The 25,819-nt window shown below is 47.5% G+C and overlaps 1 protein-coding gene across 1 annotated transcript; it reads left to right on the forward strand.

Moving 5' to 3' along the window:
• Window positions 1–1,710: 1,710 nt before the first annotated feature.
• Drd5 (dopamine receptor D5) lies at window positions 1,711–3,147 on the forward strand. Its single transcript, XM_059275902.1, has one exon. It carries the CDS (start codon window positions 1,711–1,713, stop codon window positions 3,145–3,147), a length of 1,437 nt encoding a protein of 478 aa, XP_059131885.1.
• The last annotated feature ends 22,672 nt before the right edge of the window (window positions 3,148–25,819 follow it).

The following is a 25,819-nucleotide window of genomic DNA, read 5'->3' on the forward strand; positions in this document are numbered from 1 at the left end:
AGCTGTCCTGAATGCCTGGTCAAAGGCCCAGCCTCACAGGGAACTTCCCAGCCAGGGAAACTGTACTATATTGCTACCCAGCTGCAAAGTAGAAAAAGAACTCTGCTTGTGGTTGAGCAGAGGGTGGGCATGGGACCAGGTCGGAGCCTGGAGGCTGGAATAGTGGCACCATAACGGATTCGGGGACAAGGCCACTAGTGGCAGAAAGGAGAGGCAGGAATGAAGGGGGACTGTCCAATTTGTGCCCTGGCACTGGGACGGGTGGTCTGTCCATCTCTCCCAGGAGAAGCCGGGAGCAAGAAGGTTAAAGGGGTAAGGGATGTTTGGGGAGTGTTTGAGGTTCAGAAGCGAGGGTTCCTGTGGAGCTGGTCCAAGCGCAGGTGCGTCTGGGGAGAGAGCCAGCAGCTGGAATAGGAGGTAACACCTACAGCAGCTGGAATAGGAGGTAACACCTACAGCAGCTGGAATAGGAGGTAACACCTACAGCAGCTGGAATAGGAGGTAACACCTACAGCAGCTGGAATAGGAGGCAACACCTACAACGGCAGCACAACCGTCAGGCATCTGCTTTCCTTCACCAGCAACGGAGCTCCACACCACCAGGAAGACGGGAACACATGAGAGGCTTGGTGTCTGAGAGATGTACAAAGGCTGGGGGACCCTGCCGTCTCTTCACGCTTTCCCCACAGTTCCCCTCTCCCTCTCCAGTTGGGCCTTTTCGGCTTTAGTTTCTGTGAAACACTGAGTCAGCAGCGCTCCCCTCCCCCCAGTAGATTGAACACATCCAAAATTAGGAAAGGAGGGACCGGTTCCAAGATGAGGGTTGGTGGGGAAGCACTCTTGTCAAGGCCGGGGAAAGCTGTGTCTCAGGTAGGCGTGAAGGAGAAGGCAGGTTCAGGGGCCACTGTCTCCTGAGCACCTTGTGGGTGACTTCCAAATTCTTATGCATCCAGAGAGTAGACCTCATTGTCTCTCTTGGGAGAAGAAATCAAGGTTCAGCGAAGTTAAGTAGGAAATTCGGGGTCCTGTGACCCAGAATACGGTTCAGGATGCGGCTGTGACATCTAAGGCCACCCTTCTATACCCAAGTCTCTGGTTTGTCTGGATCCACTGTGTCCCACCTCTCCTCTACTTGTCTTTACAAACGTGGCTAGGGCTGGGGCCCCAGAGGTGGCCCGGAAGAGACACCTGGTGTTGAAAGGGGGGAGGGGCTATTTCTCCCCGAATCGGGACGAGGGTGTGGCACTGGGGCCCCTCTCCGACCTGCGCGTGGCCTTTGGAGTCGGAAGACTTGGAGATTCCGGACGCCAGGGCACAGGTGGGAGGGCGCGCGGGCGACAGAAGCGCGTCTGATAGGGGAGGGCGTGCGGGACCTGGCAGCCACCGCACCACAGAGATCGCCCGGTGCCGGCGGCTCCGGCCCCCGCCCCCTTTGGCGGCCGCTCTGAGCTTTTCCGACTGGGAACCAGAAGGAGCAGGATCACAGCCCGGGCGACCCGCGGGCACCGTTAGCTTCCTGCCCCAGCGCGGGGACCAGAGGCGCGCAAGGCGGTCACCACTCCGGGATCCCGTACAGCGCAGGGTGAGCGCCCCTCCGGTCCGGGGACGGTCAGTTGCAGGGCCCGGTGCACCCTCTGGGGTGCCAGATGGGGCTTCCCGGGGGGCGCGGGGTCGAAGTTAGGTCGACCCTCCAGTGCTACCCAGAACGACATGCTGCCGCCTGGGCGCAATGGCACCGCGCATCGGGCACGGCTGGGGCTGCAGCGGCAGCTGGCGCAGGCGGGCGCCCCGGGGGGCTCTGCGGCCCCGCTGGGACCCGCGCAGGTGGTCACCGCCGGCCTCCTGACTCTCCTCATCGTCTGGACCTTACTTGGCAATGTGCTAGTGTGCGCAGCCATCGTCCGCAGCCGCCACCTGCGCGCTAAGATGACCAACATCTTTATCGTATCCTTGGCGGTCTCGGATCTCTTCGTGGCATTGCTGGTCATGCCCTGGAAGGCCGTGGCTGAGGTGGCTGGGTACTGGCCCTTTGGGGAGTTCTGCGACGTCTGGGTGGCCTTTGACATCATGTGCTCCACTGCCTCCATCCTGAATCTGTGTATCATCAGTGTAGACCGCTACTGGGCTATCTCTAGGCCCTTCCGCTACGAGCGTAAGATGACCCAGCGCGTAGCCCTGGTCATGGTGGGCCTGGCCTGGACCTTGTCCGTCCTCATCTCCTTCATCCCGGTCCAACTCAATTGGCACAGAGACAAGGCAGGCTCCCAGGGCGGAGAAGGCCTGCTGTCCAATGTGACGCCCTGGGAGGAGCGCTGGGAGCGAGAAGGGAGGACGGAGAACTGCGACTCCAGCCTGAACCGAACTTACGCCATCTCCTCCTCGCTCATCAGCTTCTACATCCCGGTGGCCATCATGATCGTGACCTACACGCGCATCTACCGCATTGCACAGGTGCAGATACGCCGGATCTCCTCCCTGGAGAGGGCAGCTGAGCATGCTCAGAGCTGCCGGAGTCGCGGGGCCTGCGAACCTGACCCCAGCCTGCGGGCATCCATCAAGAAGGAGACCAAGGTCTTCAAGACACTGTCAGTGATCATGGGGGTCTTCGTGTGTTGCTGGTTGCCTTTCTTTATTCTGAACTGCATGGTTCCTTTCTGTAGCAGTGGAGACGCCCAAGGCCCAAGGACTGGCTTCCCTTGCGTCAGTGAGACCACCTTTGATATATTCGTCTGGTTTGGCTGGGCCAACTCCTCTCTCAACCCCATCATCTATGCCTTCAACGCTGACTTCCGGAAGGTGTTTGCCCAGTTGCTGGGATGCAGCCACCTCTGCTTCCGGACCCCTGTGCAGACTGTGAACATCAGTAACGAACTCGTCTCCTACAATCAAGACACCGTCTTCCACAAGGAGATCGCTGCTGCCTATGTCCACATGATCCCCAATGCGGTGTCCTCTGGAGACAGGGAAGTGGGCGAGGAGGAGGAGGAGGAGGAGGAGGGGCCTTTTGATCACATGTCTCAAATCTCTCCAACGACCCCAGACCGTGACCTGGCTGCTGAATCTGTCTGGGAGCTTGACTGTGAGGAGGAGGTTTCCTTAGGCAAAATCTCACCTCTCACCCCCAATTGTTCCCATAAAACTGCTTAGAAACACCCTCATGGGAATATACAACTGCAGCCATATTTACAGGCATTCACACATACATGCACATAAATCTACACACTCCCAGTGTGCATCTGCTTTCTGTAGTCCAGCTGCATAGAAACCAAACGATACTTAGCTGAGAAAATTAGCCGAGGCTGTTGGAATAAACTCAGACTCTGAGTTCGTTCAGAAAAGTGTTCCCTTTAGGGAAGAGAAAGTGGAGCCCGGTCCTTTAAGAGCACACCTCAACTTAACCTTCCTAACACAGACTTGTTCTGTGATTCTGTCTAGGCTGCTTTTTAAATGACAGGTCTCTGAGTGGCAGTTGTTGGAGTGCACTGTGGCTTTCCAGAGACTTGGGTCTGTAGCCCGGTGCTCTGGTAGCTTCTGTTTAGTTTAGATTGGGGCTCTTTCCTGGGCCCGGGATTTTTTCCCTGATTTGTTCTGCTTTTTAAGGTGTACAATACACATGCTTAGGATTGGGGGAGGGTCATCTTTGCGTTGCCAGTTGGTGTTTGATGTTGCTCCCGGAGAAACCTCAGCATGCTCTTAGCAGACAGCTGCGTTTTGGAGCACACATTTGTTTTCTGAGCAGCTTGGTTTAGGGAGCACGCTACACAAAGGGCCTTGAGGATCGGCTGAATTCTCAGCTTTCTTACTATTAGTCAGTCACTCCTCCAGGGCACACTGAAGGCTAGTTCCACCTCCACAGTGTGTTAGATTCGGACTTCTCAAGCCTGACTAGTTCTCTTTTGACTCTTGGAAACTTTTTCTAGGATCACAGGAGACAATGGTCCCGGTTGCTACACAGATGCTCTGAGTTCATTGAAAAGACCACCTAGAATAACAGCCCCGTCATCTCCATCTCTCATCCGCAGTGTTTCAAAGTGACGTGGCTCCAGTAGACCACCTTTTCTTGGGTCTTTTAGTTGCGATATGTTTCAAAATGCTTCAAAACCAAAATCCTGCTTGGAAGCCGATGTTTTTTATTTGCAGACAGTAGCAAATGGAGTGAACTTCAACCCGCATGCAGAAAGCCAGAGGCGACAAGTGAATGGATGAACTCATGGGGTGAGGGGCTCACAAGGGAGCCCACCTGTCTTTTTGCTGTCCCTCTCTGCACTGAGTGCAGCGAAGAGTACTTTATTCTGCTGTCATTTCACTAGTCACAAATGTAAACGTATAACAAAAGCAAACGGACTCTGCATATGTGAGCTCCCACACTCCCCTGCTCCAAAGACGGCTTCTCAAGGGCAGTTCAATCAATTCTGGTTTCCTTATGGATAATTGTGTTCTAAGTCTTCTGAACAGCCGTGTCTTGTTTCTTGTAAAATGTGCAGTGCCTGTCACACCATGCTTAATAAATGTTGGTTGAATGAATCATTTTCTGAATAGTGAGGCTAAAAGCAAACCTCACTTAGTGTATTGAGTCCTACGATTTTTGTCAAACTGATGCTGGGATCTGAGGACGGTGTTCCAGTTTTGACTTCTTGCAAACCCGGAGATAAGGAGATCATCAGGGCACAGGCAGGGGCTGGGAAAGGTGCGCTGTGCCAGGATTCCTGAGGTGGCTGCATGATCCCGAGTGAGCCTATGGCCCTCTCTGGGACTCACTTTCTGGAAGCATTTGTAAATGGAAGGACTTGATCATTAACTTATTTTTTTTTCTTCTGTCATACATTACATCCCAACTGCAATTTCCCCTCCCTTTACTCCTCCCAGCACGCCCCACCCCCATATCCCCTCTCCCTCAGATCCACTCCTCCATTTCCCTTCAGAAAAGAGCAGGCCTCCCCGGGATATCAATTAAACTTGGCATAGCAAGTTACAATAAGACTAGGCACAAACCCTCACATCAAGGCTGGACAAGACAACTCAGTATGAGGAAAAGGATACCAAGAGCAGGCAAAAGAGTCAGAGACAGCCCCAACTCCCACAGTCAGGAGTCCCACGAGAACACCAAGCTACACAACCATATGTATATGCGGAGGACCTAGCGCAGACCAATGCAGGCTCCATGATTGTTGCTTCAGTCTCTGTGAGCCTCTATGAGCCCTGCTTAGTTGGTTCTGTGGGCTGTGTTCTCCTGGGGTCCTTGACCTCTCTGGCTCCTACAGTCCTTCTTCCCCTCCCCCAAAGGCCTCCCTGAGCTCTGCCAAGTGTTTGGCTGGATCACTAACTTTCAAATTGTGTTTAATGATGTGGATGATCACAGGTAGAGTCTGAGAAGCCCAGCAAACTCAGGTTTGTTGCTCATTTTCCCTATAGGGCTCTGGAGAGCTTTTTCTGAGCACGATGAATCCCAAGTGTGTGAACGGCATCTCCCAGCATCTTTGACCCTGAGAATCCTTGTTGGCTTGGATTCCTATTCTCTCTCTGGTCCTCCATTATAGGAGCACAGTTTGAGAAACTTAGAAATTTAGAAGCTAAAAGACAGCTATTCCATCCCATAGAACAGGTAGTGGTAAGCCAATATGGGGTGGTGGTGGTAAATGTCTCAGTTTAAAGAGGTCTGTGTTATGGGAAGTCCATCTTGTGAGTACTGTGAAACCTCCCCCCCCTACACACAATACATCATTCCTCCTGTGTACTATTTCCATGTCAAACATGCTCAGCACTGTCTTACACTCTGGGAATACAGTCATCTGTCAGATTCTCTGCTGTCTTGGAACCTAGTATTAGTGGGCTCAGGTAAAGTTCACATTACATTGCCTTGAATCATTCCATCCATGACATTCACCAAGCAGTGGTAATGGCTGTGACACATAAGAAAATGAAAAAGCTGTGCCTACATTTAGTATTATCAGGGGAGGTATCTCTGAAGAGGAAGAGCTGTCTGGGCAAAGGGAATGGCAGGTGCCATAGTCTGGAAATGGACTGCGCTTTGCCAGGCTAGAGAAGAGGAAGGCGGCCAGCGTGGCTTGGAGACCATGGATGACAGGACATGCGTCAGTGTCTGCAGCCATCACAGCCATTGTGACTACAGTGGGGGGCGGGGGGCAACGATTGCATGAACTTGGTGACTTTCGTGTTCCAGAGAGGCAGGAGCTTTTGTTAGGCCATTTTACAGATGCAGACATGAAGGCACTAGTAGGTGAAGCAGCCTGTCTGTGCTCACACAGCTTATGAATGGCAGAGCGAGACTTGAACCTAGGCAGCTTGGCCAAGGAGTCTTTAATCCTTTGTGTGTGTGTGTGCGCACGCGTGTGGTGTGTTTATGTACATGTGTGTTCAGAGGTAATTGTCTCTGTGACTGGGGGGGTCACAGGCTGACATTGTTGGGATATCTTCGTCAATTTTCAGCAGGAGAGGATTTCTCACTGAAAATGAGGAGCTGCTTTGACTGGACTGGTTGACTAGTGGGCCCCCAGGATACTCCTGTTGCAGAGACTCATTGATTTCATGTGGGTGCTGGGAATCTAAACTCAGGTCCTCATTCCTGCAGAGCAAGAACTTAACCCACAGAGCCATCTTTCTGCTCCCAGGGTCTTAGAGGGGCTTCCAGGAAGTTCAGAATATTCAGCTCTTAGCTCCTTGGATCATTTACTCGTATTAGCAGACCGGCCCTGTGCATCTGCTCTCCAATTTGGAAAGAGACGCCATGAGAGCAGTAGATGAGGCAGCCCTTGGGCTAAGACTAAGCCTTGCCATGGATGGGCTATGTGCTTTCCTGGGCTTTCATTTGACCTTCCCAATTAACCTTACATATTGCAATATTCCCATCTCCTTCAGTGGCTTACCCAAGGTCATATGATAAGTAAGTGATGGACCCAGAGCTTATATCTGGCTCTCAGTGGTGGTGTGTGTGTGGGGGGCTTCCTTTCCTGTCTATCACTGTCAGCAGTAGGGTACGAAGAATCATTTTCCCCAGAAGCTCTACTTTTCAGCTTCTTAGGGAGACCCAAGCAAAGGGTCACTCTCTCACACAGATTGTCCTGTGGCCTGGTCTAGAGGTAAATTTTTCTCCATGTTGACCCTCTGTGTTCTTCAAATGGTCCTGGAACAGTGGATGATGATGCTCAGCTTAGACATGGGGGGTGGGGATCCCATCTTTCCTCACTCTTGACAGTTCAGATTTGAGAAAGCATGCTTTCCACCATGACTTGTCAGGGAGGACATGCATGCCAGTTTCTGTGTCAATTTCGGCCTCATTGCTGGAGTTCTGTGATGATCAGGACTCCAGGGCTGCATTCCAATTGGTTTCAACAAGGGGCTGATTGATGATCAGTGACTGAGATGGGCATGGGAGATGAGGTGTGTGTGGTGCTACAAGCAATTGCTAGTCTAGGTCTACCAGTTGTCCTCTCTCTTATGTGCCACTTGGAACCATCAGAGATTAAAATACTGGTGTCAGAAATCTGCTCCAAATTGATTGAACACTGTTTTCTGAGGATCATGGTCTAAGCTTTGAAATTTCATGTTGTTCAGTGTGCTTGACTATGTAGTCACACCTGAGAAACAGCACAGGGATGCACTTTCATCAGTGTGCTTCATATCAACGTGCCTTGGTCCTACCTTGGAGGGTCCTGTTACACGGACTCTGAGAGTTGATGACTGTGTCTGTGGACTCTTAGGTCTCATATTAACTTGAATTATTCCTAGACATTCTGCTACATTAGGGGATTTGAGGGCAGGGGAAGTGGCTCAGTCAATACAATACTTGCTGTGCTAGCATAAGGAGTTTTACTCCAGTACCTGCTTCAAAGCTGGGAGGGGTTGGGTGAGATGCTTCTGTAACCTCAGCTCTGGAGTGGGTGGAGAGAGGTGGATGCTGGGGGCTCACTGTATAGCCAGTTTAGTGGAATCGATGAGTTCCAGGCCAGTGAGAGACCCTGCCTCAAAATTTAAGGTGGAGAGAAATTAAGGAAGATACCCAGTATTGACCTCTGGCCTCCATGCATGTGCATTTGTGCCAGTATATACACATGTACAACCATGAACATATACACACACACACATGCAACACCATATACATATTCATGAGCACACACACACACACACACACACACACACACACACACACACACAGAGGAGAATCTGATTAGTCAGTCTTTATGGTTGATGATGTAAATAAGCAAACCAGCTCAAATCTCATGGCCCAAGTATCTAGAAAGTGTTCAGAAAATGCCCTCACCGATGGAGAACTCTGGGGGTGCTTTTCCTCAAGGGAGAATCATTCAATAGTTGAAGCTAGAACCATTTGTCTCTGATTCCTAGATTTCTCATTTTTCAAACAGGAAAGCAAAAACAAAAACAAAACAAAAAAGAATGTAAAAAAACCCAAGCACATAGCAAGTATCTAATGAATGTATGTGTATTAATGGACTGGTGAAGTAAAAACAACAACAAACCCACCAAAATGTTTGCCACGACAAAGGGAGAAGCCTATGGCAGCCACTCTCTGATGGCCGCATGATTGTATACTGGATATTTGGCAGCTGTTAGAGTTCATATCCCAAATGCCACATAGGCTCATATACTGAAGTCTCGGTCCCAGCAGATGGGGTTCTGGGAAGTGGTGGAAACTTTAGTATATGGAACTGCCTTGGAGGAATCAGGTCAATGGGGGTGTGCCCTGAAGGGTAAGATGGGACTCTGGATTCCTCCTCTTTCTTCACTTCCCAACTTCCATGAAGTGAGCATCTCATGCTTGCACTATGATGACTTGCCTTGCCATATGTCCAAAGTGATGTGACTGGGTGACCACACACTCAAACCTCTAAATCATGAGCCTAATCAGCCATTCTTCTATTTTGGTTTATATATTTTTAGTGTGTGTGTGTGTGTGTGTGTGTGTGTGTGTGTGTGTGTGTGTGTGTGTGTCTGTGTGTGTCTGTGTTTATGTGTGTGTTCATGCACTTGGATATCAGAAGACAAACTTCAGGGATTCAGCTATCACCTCCTTTAAGACAGAGTTTCTCACTGGCCTGGAGCTCACCAATTAGGCTAGTCTGGCTGGCCAGGGAGCTTCAGGGAGCCTTCTGATCTCTGCCTCCCAGTGCTAGGATTACAAAGACTTGCTGCCATGGCCCACCTATTTCACCTGAGTTCACAGATCAAACTCAGGTCCTCACACTTATGTGGCAAGCGCTTTACAGACTGAGCCATCTCCTGAACCCACACTCATTCTTCTTTGAAGCTGTTTGCTTCTGAGCTGACTAACTGAGCTTATGCTTCTTTGGATCCCCAGGCTCAAAGACTGAGAGAGACTTCACCCTGGTTGCTGTGTGGAAGGCATTATTGCTTGGAAGCTTCAAAAATCACGTTGCCGGCTTTCTTCATGCTGGGATGAGGAACAGGTAGCCAGAGGGATTGAAACGTTTTTTGTTTTGTTTTGTTTTGTTTTTAAGGTGGTTAAATGGAATCTGGGTCTTTGGGCTCCCGGTTTGCTTCTTCTGTGGTACAGTGAGTCCAGTTTAGACTGAGTGCTGTCGGTTGGTGGATTATATACAGACAGGCAGGGACTTTAGCATGCTGATTAATTCTCGATAGCAAACAGTGTGGAGGATGATAATTTACAACTGACAAATGCTAGCTAGCACCGAGGGGGGCAAAGTAGCATCTCAAAGGCTTGTTTTTGTTTGTATTTCATGAAAGACACCAGGCCTCCCTGTGCTAAGTGCCAGGAAGTCAGTTTCAAAGAAGAGCTGGGGAAAAGAGGATTTTAAAATTATATTACAATCTCAAAAATAAAATAAATTTTAAAAGGGGGGAAAAATTAAAACCAAACACAAGGCACCAGCTTTTTACTGCTATGAGGTCCTTGTGCAGGCTGGAGGGGCTCTTCAAGTGTGATGGGGAACTTGCTCTCCCACCCTATTCTGGTACAGTGGGAATGTCACCGACATCCCAAGAAGCATAGAACAAAGATCTGAGTTGGGGATAAAGGACTTGGGTTCAAGTCTAATTTTAGCAACTCTAAGTGAACAATTCAATAAATATCCCAGTGTGGCCTGTTCTCCTCCAGTCAGAATAACTACACCGCTTTCATCCCTTTTAGATTGTACACCCTATCAGATGCCACATTGGAACTGACACAGTCATCTCAGAGAGCCTCCAGCCTGGCCCTTTAAGAGGTCTTGACACAGGAGTATGGGGCTATCTATCTTTGAGAATGATGGAAACTTTCTTGGCTCTTGGTGAGCTTAACCCAAAGGGCTTGGGTCCCAGAAACTCAAAAGCCACCGGGAGCTTTTAGGTTCTTGTTTTACAAATTTGAAGACTGAAATTCATGGACCACAGAGGATGGGCTTTAGGAAAGTATCATAGGGAGCTTAAGTGAGAGCGAAAGGCAGGGCTCCCATGCAGCAGGAGGGGTCCTGGCCTGGGGTATCACTGAGAGCCACTGCCTTGGAATTAATAAAGCTTTGCTGGAGGAAGGAAGGGGTGGGAGATGAACTGGTCTGACCCATTTGTATGCCAGGTGTAAAGGTGTCTTGAAGTGTCTCTCATGCTCTCAGTACGATCTCCATCAAAGGGAACTCCTTCTGTGGAGAAGGAAAAACCAACATCCATTCTGGCATCCCTGACCTCTGGCCAGTGCATTACCGAAGACATTTTGGTCTAAACACTTCTGGCACCTCTGGTCTCCTGACGTGGTGAGGCTCAGGGATAGTTCTGGCTTTTAGTCAAGAGGAAAAATTATTCACTTTGGGGTCTTTTACCCTAAATCTCCTCAGCCAGTTTCCATGTCCTGTTTTCATTACTCTTGTGCCTTTTGTACTGTCCAAGGGGCTGAGGCTCTGGAAAGCCAACCTCCTTGTTCAAGATCACACTGCTAAAATGTGACAACATAGGGTTCAACTCAAGCCCATCTGGCTTGACACTCTGCCACATGGTAAGAACGTAATGGAGAAGAAAGGGAGAGACAGAGGGATGGATGAACAGAATGAACAAGAGAGGCTGGCTTGGGGTAATGCAGCTACTGAGTGACTGAGCTACAGTTCAACCCTCCCAGTCCCTTCTTACTTCTAAACACTACCTTATACCATCTTCCTAGCTTAAGCGAATTCTTAGCTGTGACATAAATCATTCATCAAACTATGAGGAACCCACGAATGTTCGGCCTGGGGATGTTACTAACACTGGTGGGATAGATCATCTTCATTGCCACTCTGACTGGGTGTGTCTGTGAGGGTTGTTTCCAGAGAGCATTGTCTAAAGTAATTACCTGAGTGTAGGTGGCAGGTCCTATGGGCTTGGGGGCCAATTGGAATACAAGGTAAGAAGAGGAAATTGACAGAACACCAGGATCCCCCCTCTTTCTGCTTCCTGACTTGTGATGATGTGGACCAAGGTGGTCCACCCATGTGGATGGAGACCGTGAGTCCAAATCAAACTTTACTCCTTTAACCTGTTCCTATGGAGTATTTTATCTAAAAGATAAGTAGCTGATACAACTGGGATCCACTGCCCACTCATGACAGGCACACCAAGGTCTGTGAGGCCCCACAAGCTCACAGCACTCTCTTTTCTCCAAACTCTGAAGCCCAAGAAAAGCCCACATTTCTTACGGTATATTTTGATCCTGTTAGCTCCAGCAGCAGCACGAACAATTATCACCCAATATTCGACCTGCTGGCAACACATGGATGAGTTAGTTGTTCAGAACTGATAGGCACATTCCAGAATATCTGAAATTTATGCATGCCTTTCTCAATGATCAGTTAAAATGATGAATCCAACTTGCTACGTTTTAATATGGTTAGTAATAAATGTTACTGATATATGTCACCAACAAGACATAAAACTGACAGCCACAAAATCAGATGGACAATTGCTAGAACTCCATCCTTCCCAACTACAGTATAAAAGACATTGATGAGTTCCAGACAAGCCAGGGCTATAGAGTGAGAGCCCAAAAGAAAAAGAAAGATATCGATAAAATTTGATATGGAGGAAGAAATTAACCCCCACTACCTGATCATCATTGTGAAGTTTGGAGAGAAAAGATTGTTTCAATAAAAATAAATTCAGTGGATTTTTTTTAAGAAAGTGGGAAATAACACAGAAAATGGCTTTAACTGCATCAAAGAGAAAAAAATGATCAATGCATTTAATTAGCTCAGTGCATTTTACTCCAAAAAATATTAGTTGCCGGGGAAAATTCATCAGTGTTGATTATTTACTTAAATGTATATTTCCAGAGCTGAATTTTGTTCATTTCCCACAGGTCTATTCCCATGCCTCCCCACTGCTCACATGCTACCCTCCTTCAAGGTTGATAGCCACTGGAGCTACAAAATGAAAGGTCTTGGATGCAGGTTCAAGGGAACACTAAGACAGTTAGGGGTAAGGAGTTATTTCCACCATGGACAGACTGGACAGACAGACACAGTGTGGCGGGGACTCAGTGTGATGGGAGGAGGTGAGTAGGAGCCCATAAGCTGTAACTTTTTGTTTTGGTTTGTCTTTTGTGTTCCGGGTTAGCCTCAGACTCACTGTGTAGTCAGGGGTGACTTTTGTCTTGGTGTCTCTATTGCCGTGATAAAACACCACGACCAAAAGCAACTTGGGGAGAAGAAGGTTTATTTCAGCCCAGACTTCCAGGTCACGGTCCATCACTAAGGGAAGTGAGATCAGGAACTCAAGCAGGGCAGGAACCTGGAGGTGGGAACTGATGCAGAGGCCATGGAGGAGTGCTGCTTACTGGCTTGCTCCTCATGGCTTGTTCAGCCTGATTTTCTTATACAATCAGGGCCCCCTACTCAGAGTTAAAACCACCCACAATGGTCTGGGCCTCCCCGCATCAATTATTAATCAAGAAAATACCCCAAAGATTTGTGTACAGGCCAATCTGGTGGGAGAATTTTCTCAATTGAGATTTCCTCTTCCCAAATGACTCTGGCTTGTGTCAAGTTGACAAAAAAAAAAAAATAAAATAAAAAATAAAAAATAAAAAAAAATAAAAAAAATTAGCCAGCATAATTGACTTCTTGTCAACCTGATATACAAACACATCATCATTCAACTACAATTTCCTTGCTCGTTTGTCCCCAAAATGTCACAATATAAACATAATATAACTTTAAAAGTCTCGCAGTCTTTAAAAATTTTAATTCTTTAAAAATTCAGTCTCTTTACAGAGAAGGAGTGGATGGGGGACGGGTAGAAGGGAGGTGGGGGAGGGAACGGGAGGAGAGGAATGAGGGGAAACTGTGTTGGTTCATAAAATAAATAAAAAATATTTAATAAAATCATTCAGTCTTTTTCAAAAAAATCCGGAAGTTTCTTTCAAAGCTCGAAGTTTCTCTAAAACATCCGAAGTTTCCCAATCACGGACTCCCGTAAAGTTAAAACAGCAAGTGGAATACTTTGTTATTTCAAGAGGGGAGAACTGGGGCGCGGTCACAGTCATATCAAGGCAGAACCAAAGTGCAATTGTGTAGGGCTCAGTGCCAGACTTTGGGGACTCACGATCTCCTGAGCTCCAAGGGCCCCGTTTCTCCAGCTCTGCACCGTCTGGTCTTGTCTCCCAGGTCCAGGCCAGTTGCACCCACAGCGGCCGTGGTTGCCCCATAGCACTGGCGTCTCCAAAACGCTGGGGTCTCCACTGCAAACTCTGCCAGTGTCCTCTCCCAGTGACTCTGACCCTGTCCCATACTGCCAGGTCTCAGCTCCCGTGCATAACTCCTTCAGTCCTGGGGCTTTGACTGCCGTCGAGGCTGCACCTTCTCCAGCGTCTTCCCACAGTGCTAAGCCTCAGTTTCTAGTCTGACCTCTTTACGCGTTTAAAACTCTTTACCCCATTTCTGTCTTGGAAACTCTGACACATTACCGCCTTGAGCATCAAGAACCAAGTGCAGCCTTGGCTCCTTCTGGACTGCAGGTCCTGTCTGCTGACCCTGAAGAAAACACTTCCCCAGAAGATTTTGTCTCAACGCTGCTGTTCTTCTTAATCATAGCTGATTCTTCAGCCCCAGCTGACCAGTATCGATTATCCCAGAAAAGTACAGGTTTCACTTTAGTGGTTTTAAATTCAAAATGTTACATAAATGGCTCTGGTAGTCTTTGATTCCTTCTGAAACATCACAAGCCGTCCTCCATCATCTGCATTGCTCTCAACACTCTTATTTTCTGAGATATTTTGTTCTTTTTATTCTATGTGCTTCGGTGTTTTGCCTGCATGTATGTCTGTGTGAGGGTGTAGGATCTCCTGGAACTGGAGTTACAGATGGTTCTGAGTGGCCATGAAGGTGCTGGGAGTTGAACCTGGGTCCTCTCTGCAAGAGCAGCTGGTGATCTTAACTGCTGAGCCATGTCTCCAGCCCCATTCCGAGCTATTCTTAAGGCACTTTCTCTATTCTACAGTCTTAATACACAACTCTCAGGGAATCACTGTGTTCTCTATGCCATCTCTGCAGCTCCTTGTGCTTTTCATGGAAATGGCTCAGTGGTTAAGAACACTTGTTGCTCTTGCAGAGTACTGGGGTTTGGTTTCCTGGTACAATTGGTGTCTCACAACCATCTAGGGGATCAAGTCCCCTCTTTTCAGTTGTGATCACCTCTTCCCAAATGCTCCTGCATGCACACAGTGCACATAAACTCAAGTGGGCACACACACACACACACACACACACACACACAGAGAGAGAGAGAGAGAGAGAGAGAGAGAGAGAGAGAGAGAGAGAGAGAGAGAGAGAGAGCGCTTTAAAAACTGCATGGAATGAATGAATGAATGAATAAATGAATGGCTGAATAATGACTACTGATTCTATTGGAGGAGAGAGGATGGGATTGAGTTTTGTCTCCTCTGTCTCTTTTCTTCTGAAGAGATTTTGGTCAGGATGCATCTGCAGTGTCCAGACACCCAGTACCTAAAAGATGCTGTCACAGAGGGAAGCAAGAATAGCTCTCTTTGGGAGTCACAGTGAACACTGGCCATGGGATATCATTTTTCCAGATCTCCTGAGGAGTAACTGGAGGCTCCTGTGTTCTTAAGTCATCTGCCTCCTTGGGCATTATGCTAAATACTGAGCTCATGCTGATTGCCTAAGCCGGCTGACTCCTTCCCAACCTGTGTGGATATAGCATCCTAGCATCTCCTACAGTCAGGGCCTGCTACACAAAGCTAGCTATCTTTATGGGTTATTTATAACCAAGTCATAGTGGGAATCATTATGTAAAGACTGTTGTTTCTAACCTCCCCCCAGTGTCAATCCATCAATTTTATTTAATGGTGCTGGCTGCTGTGATTAGATATAATGAGTGAGATAGGGTTGGGTTACAAATGAAAACGATCAAGGCCAAGGTGGTTTGCTATTCTAATCCTTAAAGAAAAAGATTCCTAGATATCTATGCTCCTACACCATTAGCACAAGTCCTTTTTGCTTTTTGTGAATGTAAATAAGAAGGATGGTTGGCCAGTGGGAGGAAGACCACATGAATCAGGGGAGATACTGTGCGCTCAGCCCACGATTCCCATTACCCAGCTTCAATCACTTCATGCTGCTTAACAAATTGCTTTGAGGTGGGGCATTTGCATACAGCAGAAGTTACTTCTCACTGCTCTGAAGGCTAACAAGTCCAAGATGGAGGTGCTGCAGATTCAGTGTTGGGCTAGGGCTTTCCTTCTGTGTCAAGATGGTCTTGCTGTCCTCCTCCACGTGGCAGAAGGGGCAACCTGTTCTCTCACACCTCTTTTTACAAGGTCACTGGTGTGATTCCAACATGAAATGTTGCCCCCCCCCAAAAAAAAAAAAACCATGGAAGGCAGATTCCTCAGAGGGTGGCACTTTTGAGAGATGACAGGTCATGAGGGTGCCGACACCATCATGTGTCTGCATGGGTTAAGAAGAGGTGGGAACTGATTGGAGGTTGTGGACCACTGGGGATCGGCATACCCTTGAATAGCATGTCTTGTTCTGAGGCCCCTCCTGTCTAGCTCTCTCTGCTTCTGGGCTACTGTGGTTCTTCCATCATGATGTAGGGACCATAGGGCCGGACTGGCAGGTACTGAAAGCTCTGAAACTCTGAGCTGAAACCAATCTTCCCTTTAAGTTGTTTTCCACGGTGTTTCGCCACAGTGAATGAAACAAAAGAAAATGGAACTGACTAGCCCGATCACTCAGAATCACTCATGAGGGCATCACTCACATGCCTGGATCTTCTTCCACAGGCTCTACAATGTACTACCATCATTTTGGCAATTAAATCTCGAGATATGAATTTAAGAAAGTCATTACATTTATTTACTTTGTGTGTGTGTGTGTGTGTGTGTGTGTGTGTGTGTGTGTGTGTGTGTGTGGTGGTCGTTGTCGTCGTGTGCACACCTGTTGGAGGGCAGAGGACAAGTTCTAGGAGTTAGTTCTCCCCTCGCACCATGTAGGTCCCAGGGATTGACCTCGGGTCATCAGACTTGGCAGCACGCAGCATGTGCCTTTACCCTCTGCCATCTCGACAGGCCTCAAGACATGACTTTTAAAGGATACAGACATTCAAGCTATGGCAGCCTCATTCCTTGCTGTAGATTTTGGCCCATTCTCAGTCTTACATCAGTTCTGTGCTGTCCCTAAGATCCCCTCCTTGGCAGTTCTGGGGAATCCCTAAGTGACTTCCTACCCCGAAAGAGATCTTACTGGCATATCTGGAGTGGGGAGTTACCATGAAACAAATTCCTGATGCACACAGTATCGACTCTGGCCAGGTAGGGGCAGCAAGAAAACCAGCCCTGAAGGATGTGAAGATGGTGGTCTGTAGAGGGCATCTGATTACACTACTGTAGAAGGAGCTTAGGAGGCAGTATTGAACTGTTAATGAGCTCCCAGCTTAAGATGAATCGCCTGGGAGATGTAATGTTAGAAGCACTGTCTTGTTTGTTACAACATGAACAAGATGAGCTAGAAAAGAACTGGCTTATCTGTGATATGCTGGCTATGAAAAGGAGTAGGCAGTCCAAGAAGTTGGGGTCTAGTGTGGTTAGTACAATGGCTTCTCATCTTCAAGGTAGAACATTTAACTTAGAAACCATAGCATAACTAAGACCCAGTCCAGTGGCGGCTGTCATGTTGTTTGTTAAGCCACAAAGTGGGCAGCTACTAAATCCTTCAGGTGCCCGGATTGGATTAGGGAGAAAGGAATTCAGATGTGAGTCTCCCATAGAGGTCCGACAGCCTGGTTGTGATGCTGGAGTTAGAGGAAAATGACCCACATCTAAGAAGATTGTGGTGTAGGCATTTGCTCTCAGAACAAAATAGCAAAGCACTTATTGAGTTTCCCCCACACTGTTTGTTTTGGGGAGAAAGGCAGGGACTTGTTCTGTAGCCTGAGCTGATCTGGGGCTTGCAAGGTCTTTGCCTTAGTTTCCCAAGCTTACAGACATGGAACACCATGCTTGGTTATGACCTATTGAGCTTTTTTCTGAGAGTGTTGCACAGTTGTACATCACCTAAATGTGTTTATGTGTTTATGTAAACAATAGGTCAGATGTGTAATGATTCTCCCGTAAAATGGATTCACCAAGTGACATCACAGCCATTGTTCATACTCTTGAATGTCACACAAAGATGAATCACTCACACATCTCAGAATATCTCCCTGTTGCTAAGCTATGCATGAAGATGTGTCCCAGTTGTGATACACTTGTGGAAAATATACACAGCATGGAAAATATAGACACTGGTAGTTCCTTTGGGGAGGATGTCTCTCCAGTGCACCTGCCTGACCTGGTCATTCCTGGGCTTTGAAAGTTTCTTCTCTGGGAAACCTGCCAGAGCACTGTGTGATGGTGATTGATGCTCCCATGGTTTGCCTGGCAGCTCCTGTGGGTTTGGTAAGGGGTGGCTTAGACAGAACGTGTGAGACCCCCAAAACTTCCATCTGCTAGTGTGCTCCATGACTGCCCATGAGGGATGGATAGTGTGAAGGTTTCCCAAACTCAGTTGACCCTGGAACTCCTCTGTTCCAGGACTTCTGAGGTCTGAGATCTCAGGGCATACTCTGTGGGGATGATTATCTGTTAACCTTTCCTCACAATTGAAGGCAGGCTCCTGCCTATTTCTCCAGTCTCAAATCATATTCTACCTTCTAACTCGGACACAGTCTCTGGTCCCTCCAGGGGCATGCACTCCATGTGACATGCTAGTTCCTGCTGGGGGCTCCTGAGGAACAGCTCATCCCATTGCTGGGCAATGCTTTCATCCACAGCTTCCTACAGAGCTGTCTGCCTCCTCCCAGAAGCCCTCTCTGAGTCTCTTGTTCAAGGTGGATACTCTGCCCATGCAGGCATTTGCCCCCTATCCTGTGTTCTAAACACATGACCCTGGCTGTGTTTCTTGTGGGACTCCATTGCCAGGGGTTTGGGTTGGGACTCTTCTAGGTTCTCACTGCTGGCTGCACCCCGAGTGCTTCTGATTTCTGAGCAAATGGCTGGGTGGAGGGAGGCAGAAGCAGGGCTGGCTGGTAGGGTCTCTGATAGAGCAATATTCTTTGGTGTAGTGGAGGTTGACCTACTTTAGAGTCTTGCCCAATTTACACGTTGCTTTCTCTCAAAAACACTCTCTCTTCTTAACATCATGTGAGTATGGCTTGACATTTAAAACAGAGAAACTGGAATTCTTCCACCTGTGACTTGACAGCTTAGCTCACATGGGCATGAAGCCTGCTGAACCCAGCCTCTGAGGAAGGTCTACTCTCCCTGTCTTTGAGGCACACTTCTAGGGTGAGTAGTGTGAATCCTAAAAGGGAATCTCTCCCTCTACCTTTTGTGTCTATGCAGTATATGGGTGTTTTGTGTACCTGTATGTGTGTGCACCTGCTGCTGTGGAAGCCATTGGTTGATGTCCAGCATCCTCCTCTATTGCTCTCCAACTTTATTGTTTGAAGGAGTGTCTCCCACTAAACCCAGTGCTTACTGATTGGCTAGATTGGCTGGCCCACGAGCTCAGGGGGATGCTCCTGTCTCCTCCTTTTCTCTTTTGCTCCAGTACTAGGGTTTAGATATATGCTGTCATGCTTAGCTTTTTACCTGAGCTCTGGGGATCCAAACTCAGGTCTGCATGCTTGTATGGCAGGTACTTTACTGAGTCATTTTCCCAGCTCCCACCTTCCCTTTTCTTTTAGTGTGTATATACATGTGCATGTCAATGTGCATGCCTTTGGAGGTCAGAGGGAAATCTCAGGTTCTGTTCCTCAGGCACTGTCCACATTTCTGTTTTATCTGGAGACAGGGTGTCACACAGGGCTGGAGCTCAACAATAGGCCGGGCTGGTCTAGTAAACCCCAGGTGTCCTCCTATCTCTGCCTCCTCAAGGCTGGGCTTGCAAGTGTACAGTGCCACAATCAGTTTTTTTAAAAACATGGGTTCTGGCCATTGAATTCAGGTCCTCATGCTTGCTAGGGTCTTTACCGACTGGGAGAGCCATCCCCTCCTCTTGGTGGTCCCTGGGGGTCAGAGCTGCCCTGTGTAGCTCCAGGCAGGCCACTCATATGGAGAATACGCTGCACAGTGTTCTTGCTTGGAGCAGCCCCAGAGGCATCAGCTATTTTGTGCACCAGATGTCAGGGTTTGCACCACAGTCCTGGAAGTGGAAAGCATCCGTGACAGACTACCCAGCCTTTCTTGGAAGGTTGGTGATGAAACTGAACCATGAGGCAGGTGTTAAACTTGAGAATCATGAGGAGTAAAGACCAAACCCATGATTTTCCAATGAAAACAAGCTGTATTTTGGGGTACACTTGGGACTGCTGTCTCACTCCAGGTTGGGATTTGAGAGAGCAGCCTCTGCCGGCCTCTTGAGGTTATTTTTACAGTAGAGATACAGTGTTCACTGTATCTCTAGAGAGAGTCGGCTGTTATACATTGTTAGAAAATACAGCGAAAGGGAAGGAAGAAGGGGGTCACAAGTTTAGTGTAGGCTGAAAACATGTTTTGCCATTTACATCAAACCTAAGAAACAGGAACTTATTCTTTTTTTTTTTTTTTTTTTTTTTTTTTGGTTTTTCGAGACAGGGTTTCTCTGTATAGCTTTGCGCCTTTTCCTGGAACTCACTTGGTAGCCCAGGCTGGCCTCGAACTCACAGAGATCCGCCTGGCTCTGCCTCCCGAGTGCTGGGATTAAAGGCGTGCGCCACAACTGCCCGGCTAGGAACTTATTCTTAATTACAAATAGAAACCTTAACTTGCAAGAACTTAACATATATCAAACAGGAACTTATTCCTAACTGTCTTATACAAACAGAACCCTTAACCTACAAGGTATATCTTTACTGTTTTGGTCTCCCATTAACTTACAAGGTATATTGTTCCTGTTTTGGTCTCATATTGGTGGGGCGGAGTTTCTCTGGTGTAGACTGATTCTCACTTACGGCCTTTTTAATTTTTAATTAATTAATTAATTAATTTTACATCCTAACCACATCTCCTCTCTCTCCTCCCACCCCCAACCCACCCCTCCTCTGTATTCGCTCAGAAAGGGGCAGGCCTCTCGTGGGCATCAGCGAAGCATGGCATATTAAGCTGCCATAAGACTAAGCACCTCCCCCTATATTCTAGCCTGGGAAAGGCAATCCAGCATGAGGAATAGGTCCCCAAGAGCCAGCCAAAGCACCAGGGACAGCCCCTGCTCCTATTAACAGGAGTCCCACAAATAGACCAAGCTACTCAACTGTCACATATATGCAAAGGGCCTAGGTCGGTCCCGTGTAGGGTCCCTGGTTATTGGCTCAGACTCTGTTTCCATGAACCAGGCTAGCCATTTCTGTGGGTTTTCCTATGATGTCCCTGACCCCCCTGGCTCCAACAGTCCCTCCTCTCTCTCCTCAGCAGGATCCCCTGAGCAGGAGTCTCTGGGTCTCTGAGTCTGCCTCCATCAGTCACTGGATGAAGGCTCAGATCACAACCTGGGTAGTCACCAATCTGATCACAGGGGATGGCCAGTTCACGCTATGCATCCACTGCTGCCAGGAGTCTTAGCTGGGGCCATCCTTGAGGACTCATGGAAGTTACCCTTGTATCAGGCTTCTACCCCAATCCATAAAGCCCAGTCATCTCTCTTAGCACTCCGCGACTCCAGCCACCACCCAACCCCATCCCTCAAGTTCCCATGCCTACTGACCTAAGTCTTACCAGGAGATCTCTTCTATTTCCCCTTCCCAGGAAGATCCATGTGTCCCTCTTGGACCCTCCTTGTTTCTTAGCCTCTCTGGATCTGTGGATTGTAGCCTGGTTATCCTTTATTTTACAGTTAATACCCACTTATGAGTGAGTTCATATCATGTTTGTCTTTCTGAGTCTGGGTTACCTCACTCAGGATGATTTTTTTCCTAGCTCCATCCATTTGCCTTCAAATTTCCTGATGTTATTGTTTTTAATAGCTGAGTAGTACTCCATTGTGTAAATGCACCACATTTTCTTTATCCATTCTTCAGTTGAGGGGCATCTAGGTTGTTTTCAGGTTCTGGCTATTACAAATAATGCTGCTATGAACATAGTTGAGCAAGTGTCCTTGTGGTATTGATTGAGCATCCTTTGGGTATATGCCCAAGTGTAGTATTGCTAGGTCTTGAGATAGACTGATTCTCAATTTTTTGAGAAGCTGCCACATTGTTTTCCCAAGTGGCTATATAAGTTTGCACCCTATTTATTTTTTTGACTTGACGAAGTCAACTATGGTAAAATATTTATCAAAGCAGGGCTTAGAATATGTAGGGCCAAAGCTAAACTCATTGCCTAGGAAGTCAGGGTGGGTCACAGACTTCAGACTCGATTTTTAACCTCTACAAACAGGCAAATCGTTTTTGCTTTTGAGTTTCTTGATGGTGGGCTCAGGGCGAATGGGTCATGTGCCTGCTGTCCAGCTGTTCCATCTGCTGAGGCTCCCCGGGAGACCAGTACCACCAGGACTGTGGCTGGGAAAACAGCTGCTCAGCAAGCCTTCAGCTTCAAACAGGGTTTGCTGTGGGCATCGAGATGCCTTCTTCCATCCGGGTGGAAGCAGTACCGACTGCTGGGATGCTGGGCTCCAGTCCTGTGGGTGTACTGAAGCACAGAGCAGTTGGAGGAAAAATAGGGAAAAGCAGAAAGACCCCAAATCACCCTCCATTCTGGCTGTGTAGCGCCGTGACCTGCCCTCCTGTCCTCTCTTGCGATAAATTCTTTAAAGCTTACCCTTGAAGATGGGTCTGCCGCTGAACTATTATTATCTAAGTTTTCCTCATTGGTTGAAGAGCAAGATAATGCCTCATGAGCTTTAGAAAGAATTCATTCTAGGCACGTAGGAAAGAACAAGGTAGATTATGTATGATGCTATTACTGTTAATGGTTCCACTTGTTCTGGATTGCACAGTAATGACCTATCCATCCTAACAGGCCCTTGTTCATGCCACATCTTCATAAGCAGGCTTCCTGTCTAGACTTATGAATGAAGAGAGATAATTTTTTCCAGTTCACTTGTTGTATAAGAAGGTATCTGAAGCCTATGGGTAACTCTTTGATACAACTACTTTTTGTGTGTTTGCACATGGTTGTGTGTGTGTGTGTGTGTGTGTGTGTGTGTGTGTGTGTGTGTGTGTGCATGTGGGGCCAATGGTCAATAGTGGGTATCTTCCTTAATTGCCCTCTATCTTATTTTTTTGAGACGCAGCCTCTCACTAATATTGGAGCTTGCAGATTTACCTAGTCTGGCTGGCCATTGAGCTCTAGGGACCCTCCTATCTCTGCCTCCCCAGAACTGGGATTACAAGGTATGTGCCTCTATGCCCAGCTTTTAAGGTGGGTTCTGAGGCTCAATCCTGGGTCCTCTTGCTCTTGAAGCAAGCATTACTGTCCAAGCTGTCTTCCCTGATCTTATTCTTATTATTCTCTAACAATCTGTGTCAAATTTGCTTTCTGATGCTATGACACAATAGTAGGGGCGGGCCATATTAGTTACTTTTCTCATTGCTGTGACCAAATCTCTGACAAGCATCCATTTAAGAGAGAAAGCGTTTATTGTGGGATACAGTTCAAAGGGATTATTCCATCATGGTTGAGGAAACTTTGCAGCAGACAGGGAAGGCACAGTTCCTGGTTACATTATATTCATAGTCAGGAAGCAGAGAGTGGTAAATGGGCCTGCTCAGCCTACCCTTCTAGCTTTTTTATGCAGTCCCCACCTCCAGCCCATGGAATAGCATACCTACATTTTGGTGGGTCTTTCCACCCCCAGTGAACTTAGTCTATACAGTCCCTCCCAGGTATGCCTAGACTCTGTGTCCTTGATGGATCCCATCAAGTTGACAATGTTAGCCACCACACTGGGTAAGTCATAAAGGACAGGGTTTATTTAGAAGTTCCTGTTTCTGGAAGTTGATGGGGTGATTCCCTCAATTTTGCTTCTGATGAGGGTCTCCTGGTGGATGCTGTTACAATGCCAGAAGTGCCCATAACAGCAGGCACATGGCGAAACAGGAAGCGGGTTCTCCCCAGGGGTCAGGCTCACTCTTAACAACCCACTCTCGTGAGAACTAACTGTGGAAATGACGTTAATTTCTTCTAAGTGTAGCACTCTGATGACCTAATCACTAAGCAAGAAGCCCTGCCCCTTAAAGTACACCTTCCAACATTACCACACTAACACATAAGCCTTTGCAGACACTCTCAAGCCACGCCCAAACCACAGTGCCACCCAAACTAAAGGCAAGATGCAGACACCTTTAAATGCACTTTCATGTGCTTGTTATTTACACAGTGGTCATCATTGTTTGACCTTTTGTGGCCTATTTACTTATTTATTCCCTTTATTCTAGCATTTGAATGTCAGGTTCATAACAGATAGCTGGACATCGCTTAGAACATTGCAGGAGTGTAGGCGTATAGGGAGATTATGGGATGAGTGACAGGGAACTTTGTTTTTCCAGGTTAGTGTTGCTAGCTTTGTGACCCTGGGTGTGATGGTCAGCTTTAATTGTCGACTGGCACACCTAGAACCACCTAGGAAGAGAGTCCCAATAAGGGATTGTTTATACTGGGTTGACCTCTGGGCATGTTTGTGGGGGAAATTATGTTTTTTTATTTAAAAAAATTTTTTAATTCATTTTACATACCAACCACAGAGCCTCATCTCATCCCTCCTCCTTCTCCCCGCAGCCTCCCCCCCAACCCCTTATCCCCACCTCCAAAAGGGTAAGACCTCCCATGGGGAGTCAGCAAGGTCTCGTACATTCAGTTGAGGAAGGACCAAGACCCTCCATGTTGCATCAAGGCTGAGCAAAGCATTCCACCATAGGCTCCAAAAAGCCAGCTCATGCACCAGGGATAGATCCTGATTCCACTGCCATGGGGGCCCTTAAGCAGACCAAGCTACACAACTGTCTTGCTTATGCAGAGGGTCTAGTCTAGTCTCAGGCAGGTTCCACAATTGTCAGTCTAAAAGTTTGTGAGTTCTACAGGCTTGGTTCAGTTGTCTCTGTAGGTTTACCCATCATGATCTTGACCCTCCCCCGCCCTGCTCATATAATACCTCTTCCTTCTCTATGACTGGACTCCCTGAGCTCAGCCTGGTGCTTGGTTGTAATCTCTGCATCTGTTTCCATCAGTCACTGGATGAAGGCTCTATGATGACATGGTATTTACCAATCTGATTACCAGGGTAGGCCAGTTCAGGCATCCTCATCACTATTGCTAGTAGTCTAATCTAGGGTCGTCCTTGTGGATTCCTGGGAATTTCCCTATCACAAGGTTTCCCCCTTACCCCATAATGTCTCCCTCTATCAAGATATCTCTTTCAATGCTCTCCCACTCCATCCCTCCCCCAGCTCGACCATCTTATTCCCCCATGTTCTCATCCTCCATCCCTATCCCTCTACTGCCCCCCATCCCCAGTTTACTCATGGAGAGCTCCTCTGTTTCCCTTTCCTAAGGTGATTCATACATCCCTCTTAGGGTCCTCCTTGTTTCCTAGCTTCTCTGGAGCTGTGGGTTGTAGTCTGATTATCCTTTGCTTTATATCTAGTATCTACTTATGAGTGAGTACATACCATGTTTGTCTTTCTGGGTCTGGGTTACCTCACTCAGGATAATATTTTCTAGTTCCATCCATTTGCCTGCACATTTCATGATGTCATTGCTTTTTACAGCTGAGTAGTAGTCCATTGTGTATACGTACCACATTTTTCTTTACCCATCCTTCAGGTGAGGGGCAACTAGGTTGTTTCCAGGTTCTGGCTATTACAAATATTGCTACTATGAACATAGTTGAGCAAGTATCCTTATGGTATGATTGAATATCCTTTGGGTATATGCCCAAGAGTGGTATCACTGGGTCTTGAAGTAGATTGTTTGGGGAAAGTTATCTTAATTAAGTTAATTGATGTAGGAATACCCAACCCAGTTAGGGTGGCATCATTCCCTAGGCACATGGGTCTGAGTTGTAGAAGAGTAGAGAAATTAAGCTGAGCAAAAGCAAGCAAGTAGGCATGCATGCATTCATTTCTTTCTGCTCTCTTAACTGTGGATATGATGTGACCAGATGTTTGAAATTCTGGCCTTGACTTCACCACAATGACAGACTATAACCAGGAATTAGAAGCTGAAATAAACTTTCTACCCTCAGCTGATTTTTGTCAGGGCATTTATCACAGCAACTGGAGTGAAGTTAGACACTGGGCAAGCAATTTTTTCTAAGCCTTGGTAAGTGGGGCCCATGATGCCCTGCCCTTTAAAAATGTGGGTTCTGGGGCTCACTCTTAGTACCTCATA

This window comes from Peromyscus eremicus, chromosome 10 (assembly GCF_949786415.1).
Source record: "Peromyscus eremicus chromosome 10, PerEre_H2_v1, whole genome shotgun sequence".
NCBI lineage: Eukaryota > Metazoa > Chordata > Mammalia > Rodentia > Cricetidae > Peromyscus > Peromyscus eremicus.